The sequence below is a fragment of the Crocuta crocuta genome, unplaced genomic scaffold (assembly GCF_008692635.1).
Source record: "Crocuta crocuta isolate KB4526 unplaced genomic scaffold, BGI_CrCroc_1.0 scaffold290, whole genome shotgun sequence".
NCBI lineage: Eukaryota > Metazoa > Chordata > Mammalia > Carnivora > Hyaenidae > Crocuta > Crocuta crocuta.
The window spans coordinates 6,151,644-6,157,042 of NW_027527429.1; the positions used below are offsets into that span (position 1 = coordinate 6,151,644).

The 5,399-nt window shown below is 54.8% G+C and overlaps 1 protein-coding gene across 1 annotated transcript in view; it reads left to right on the plus strand.

Moving 5' to 3' along the window:
* HJURP (Holliday junction recognition protein) overlaps positions 1-5,399 on the plus strand; it is a 19,601-nt gene that overhangs the window by 5,014 nt on the left and 9,188 nt on the right. The window contains exons 4-6 of the mRNA XM_077758444.1: positions 1,910-1,971; positions 3,276-3,368; positions 4,253-4,331. Of these exons, the coding sequence (XP_077614570.1) occupies positions 1,910-1,971; positions 3,276-3,368; positions 4,253-4,331 (234 nt within the window). The remainder of the gene's footprint in view (positions 1-1,909; positions 1,972-3,275; positions 3,369-4,252; positions 4,332-5,399) is intronic.

Here is a 5,399-nt window from a genome sequence, read left to right on the forward strand (position 1 = left end):
TTTAAAAATTAATGTCAGGAATTTAACGAAACGTCAGATTTGCCCTGCGGGCCGCGTTTGAGCTGCTGACTTCTGCAGAACGTTTCTCTGCCCAAACGCCACCCCAGCCTGTTTTCTGGGCAACCTGTTGTCCCCGTCTTTCACTCGCTGGCCTCTCCCTCTGCCCTGGATGCGTCCCTTTGAACGCGCTCAGGTTCCACCGAAAGCAGGCGGAACAGACTTAGGGGTCTCCTAATCCCGTGTCCCTTCTAGCCACCTGCCGGGTCACTTCCCTTCTCGAACAAACTTACAGGCACTGCTCATGCCCCACTGCCACTCGCTCTTCGGCCAGCGCCGTGCGGCCCGGGCTCCATCCGGAAGACGTGACTCTCCGCGGTCCCATCCGCCGGCACCGGCGACTCCCACTGGCATTCTGTGGCTTCTGTCCCGTTGCCCTCTTGGTGGCATTTGAAGCTTCTGGAAATCCTGTAAATGGCCTGTGGCCCTGTGCCCGCTGGGTTTTCTTCCTTCCCAGCACCCCCTACCTCCCCTTCTCCACTGGATGCCCTTTCTTGAGATTGGTCTGAGCCCCTCACTCTGCTGGAACCCCCATCCCAGACCCAGTCTGGGTGTGTTTATTGCCTGTCAGCCTCACTTCTTGAAGACTTTGCCTAAACTCGACAAATCTAAACTGAAGAGGTCAACCCAGCAGCATTCCCATTGGCTCAAGGCCTGCCACCATCTTCCCTGTAGAATGAGCCAGAAACCCAGTCCCTCCTGCCCTCCTCATGCCCAGGACATCCCCCTCCTGTGGCTTTGCCTCCCACGGTCCCTTGTGCGGCTCTGCTCCCGTGCCCCATCGCACCCCCAGGGTACCAGCCCTGCCCCCGCTGACACCTACCATCAGAACAGACCCCGCCTTCACCCAAGCTGTCTACACCAGCTCTCCTCCTGGTGGCAGTTAGCCAGCTGGGTGATGACAGGTTTGTAACTGGTCCTAAATCCCCAGATCCTGCGGGCCCGGCCTGTAGCCTCTGTCTGCTCGCCCAGCCCTCGCCAGGCACCTTGCCCGCTCCGGCCGTCCGTACAATGAGTTGAGTCCCACGGGGAAAACTGGCGGTCATTCAGAGTAGAACTAGAAAGGCCTTAAGGAAGGTGTTGAGTCACAGGTGTTGTCTGCTTACAGTGTTGATCCAGATTTTAACCCTGCAGATCCTTAGGTCCCTGAGTTTCTGGACTGCTCGGAATAATTAGAAGCATTTGCCCTAGAGCTGCACTGTCCAGGGTGGAGGCTCTAGCGGCCTGTGGCGAGTCAGATTAACTGGAAGTTAAGTACAATGGAAACTTTTATTTATGTGCCTCACGAGCCACATGTGGCCAGTGGCTGACTTACTAGGTGGTGAGTAGGGAACTTTCCGCCCCCGCAGAATAGGACGGTGCTGGGCTAGAGCGATCCAGCTCCAAGGACCAGAGGCCACTGAAGAAGCTTGAGGTGACAGAAAGCTGCTTCGCTAGTCTCCACCACCTGAGGCATGTTCCTGTTCAGATGGGTTTGTCGCATTACTGATAACCAGGACAGCGACAGATGCCTCTGTCCTTATTAAAGGGACCCTAGAACAAACGCTAGTGGTGCAAAAACTACCCATGAAAGGAAAATGCAAGCCTTCTTTAAAATTCTCAGGGCACCTGGGTGGCTCAGTCAGTTAAGCCTCCGACTTCAGCCCAGGTAATGATCTCACAATTCGTGGGTTTCAGTCCCGCATCGGGCTCTGTGCTAACATCTCAGAGCCTGGAGCCTGCTTTAGATTCTGTGTCTCCCTCTCCCTCTGCCTCTCCTCTGCTCATGCTCTGTCTCTCTCTCAGAAGTAAACATTTAAAAAAATTTTTTTTAAATAAAATTCTGATTCAGATTTCCTTTTTTTGCTTTTAGATTCAAAAAGCAGTGATGCTGCGTCTTTATGTGAGGAAGACGTGGTTGCCGGGGCCTTCATGGTAAGACCTGCCTTTTGTGATGAAGGGACCGAGCCAGGGCCTGGGGGGGGGGGTTTGCCCCCCATTGCCTGTGCCCTTTCTCGAACTCCTCTTGGGAGGCTCGCTCTTTGCTGACGCCACCCGTCCCGTCCTGTCTCTGATCCTCCCTTCAGATCCCTCCAGGCAGCAGGGGTCTCCTTCCCTCTAGCACGCAGCAGCCCTTACTCCCCTGGTTCAAGTCGGATTTCCTGGACTTGCATACATGTCAGGCGGTGTTCCCCGTGCAGACAGAATAGTCACCTTTCACGGTGTGCCGTGTACCCTCGATTGAGCACGCTGCATTGACAGTTAGGCTCTAAATTATCTTTGTCCAAAGAGGCCATGTCATAGGAAGATGTTTCTAGAAAATATTTCCCGGTCAGCCCTTGGAAGCCCAGTTAGTCACAAGGTCATTCGGGCCATTGTTCTGTGTCCCCTGGAGTGCCCCCGCAGACCCAGGAGCACCTGTCTCTCCCCGCCCCCCATCTGGGTCTGATCTCCCCTTCCTTCCAGTGGGATGCAAGTGAATGCACAGAGAACTCAGTCTAGGGGTGTCTTTCCCAGACCCAGTGTCAGATGCTAGAATGGCTGGTATGTGGCTTTTCTCAAAAACTGTTCTTTTTGTGCAGAGTTTGCCCATACACCCAATGTGTGACTTTTAGTGTCTAATTAAATAAGGCAGTGACCCTGGGGGGAAGTGGGGGCAAGGCTCTACTTTTTGAAGCATTATTACATAGGGGTGGCTGTGCAGGGGTGGGTGGCCCCAGCGGCAGTGAAGAACCCCCCGGACAATGTGGGTGTGTGTGATCCCCCCCGTCTGCAGCCACTCAGGTGCAGAGAGTAAAGGTCGGGACCCCCTATCCCCAGGCCGCATCCTGAGCCAAAATACTGCGCGTCTTTTCTTGTGAACACTCGGGTTGGGACTAATTCTAATAGCTGAGTCCTGAACTCGCCCAAGAATAATCGGATTATTTTCAATTGTTTTCTAGCAATGCCGTCATAAACCTCCCAACAGGCCCATGTCGGGTGTTTTTTTTGTTTGTTTGTCTTTTTGATCTTTTACTTTTGGATTGTTGCCACTGGGTGAATTATTTCAAGTTTGATTTCTGGGTCAGGTGGGATTTCAGAGGGGCCAGTCGCTTTGCACTGCTAACAGCAGGGAGTGAAAAATGACTTCGAGGAGCTTCATTTCCTGACGTGTAATTGATGAACTTGCCAGTCAGCTCCAGAGTCAAGAGCTTGTCCACACCCACAAGCTCTTAAGAATACTGATTCTTTTGTATCAGCCTGCAGTGCCTTGGAGCCCTTTGAAAAATGAGTTACGAAGGAAGTACTTGACCCAGGTGGATACACTGCTGCAGGATGAAGGGTGTTTAGAGGTAAGGTGTTTCCCAGGGTGTATCCTCATATAATTGAATCCTAACCTAGAGACATATCGAGGTACGTTAATCAGGTTCACTCTCCGTTAATCAGGTTCACTCTCCGCAGGAGTCTGTAAGGAGCCTTTGGAACAATTGTTTCCCATCCATTTCCGTCACAGGCTTGCAGACCGGCGTCCCGCTTGAGGGGGTGATCAGGGAAACCCAGGGGATGGCTCTCTGTCACCCAGTGTTCTAGGGCGGGCCCCTCCCTCGGGGGAGGTGAGAGGGAAGTGCTGGCTCCCGCCTCCCCGCTTCTCTGGTGTGAGCAAGGCACGCCTTCCCCACCATCCTCGGCCGCATCCCTGGGGGGGCTACAGGAAAGCCCTCGCCTGGGGTGGGTGCCTGCCATGCTGCACCGTAGCCACTTCCTGGAGCGTGACGGACGGAGCAAGGACGCCAACCCCAGTTTCTGTCCGATCTTCCCGTAAGGAAAGAACACGTTCATATCACATAACCAGGAGGTGCGCGTTCTGTGCCGTGAAAGGCAGCAGACGGGAGCACAGACGGTCTCTTTCTGGGCCGCTGACAGCGAGGAGGCTGCGTCTGAGGACCGCCGAGCTGGTGCAGCTGCTGGGAACGACCTTTCCCTTCACCCTAGAGCAGCAGGGGCAGCCTGGGGGCGGTGCCCCGGAGGCCACGGGGACCAGGCTCCCAGAGTTTGCTAAGACGCCTCTCCCCAGCGTTGCTGGAGGCTGCGGCCACCGCGGCTGCCAAGCTCAGATGCACAGCCTGCGTGGTGGGGGAGGAACCGCGATCACACCGTCCCGTGGGGTGCGGCCCTGCGGTTGGGGCACTGGGGCGCCCGGAGTCCACACACGTTCAATCACATGCTTTGTTTTCAGTGTGCTGATGACGGAGACGGAGAGGACACACGCGTGACACCGACCCCTCCACAGGCCTCTCCCGCCAGGCCCGCCCCTGGTGAGTGTGACACAGACACTTTGCGTGAACCATGTCCCGTTCACTTTTGGCAAAGCTGCAGCGCCCCTAACATGGGGCACCCTTTTGCTGACCTGACGTAAGCTGTTAGAGACTCCAGCACGTAATCGGTGAACTGCTTTTTTCCCCTGAGGCTCCGGCACACTCACTGCTGATTAGCTCTGTATCACAGGTGACTGTTGTGAAAGGTTTTGAATCTCCAGAAACACGGGACTCCTGCAATAACCACCCTTTCCTTGCATTTGCAGTCAACCTTTTGTCGCATTTGCTTATCTGTCCCCTGCACACACAGCACCCACATACACGCACACGTATGCACACACAGCGCAGAGATGCACGCATGCATATGCACACAGCACACCATACACATGCACGCACACATATACGCACAGTGTGCACATACACTTGCACACAAAGCACACACATACATTCATGTGCACATATGCAAACACAATCACGTATGCGCACACATAAACACACAATACACACACGTATGTGCACATACACTCGCACACAGCACACATACATGCACACACGGTACGTGCACACGTGTGCCTACGCACACGCACACACCGTGTACGTCCTCCGCAGTCACACATACGCTCTCCCTAAGTGCTTGCAGGCCTAGGCACGGCGTAGCCCCCACACGGCTGCAGCGGGCCCAGCACGTACCAGGGCCTAGTCCTCTCCCACACCACAGTCCAGAAGGTTCCTCGGCCGAGTTCTGTCTCTGTCGGCTCCTTCTTGCCATGACTTTCCTGAATAGCACTGACTGCTGGTATTTTTGCAGCACGTCCCTCAATTTGGGCTTCCCTGATGGTTTCCTCAAGGTTAAGTTCATGTTAAATGTTTTTGGCAAAAATGCTACACAGGCGATGATGTGTTCTCTCGGGATCGTGTCACTCTGTCATGTTATTGGTGATGCGTGAGCCTGGCCACTTAGCTAAGGAGGGACCCGCCAGGCTTCTCACTACAGAAGCGCCCCTTCCTCAGCGGCATCTGCGGGTGCCCCTCCCCCGCCTCCCCACAAACCCCCCCCCCCCAAGGTGC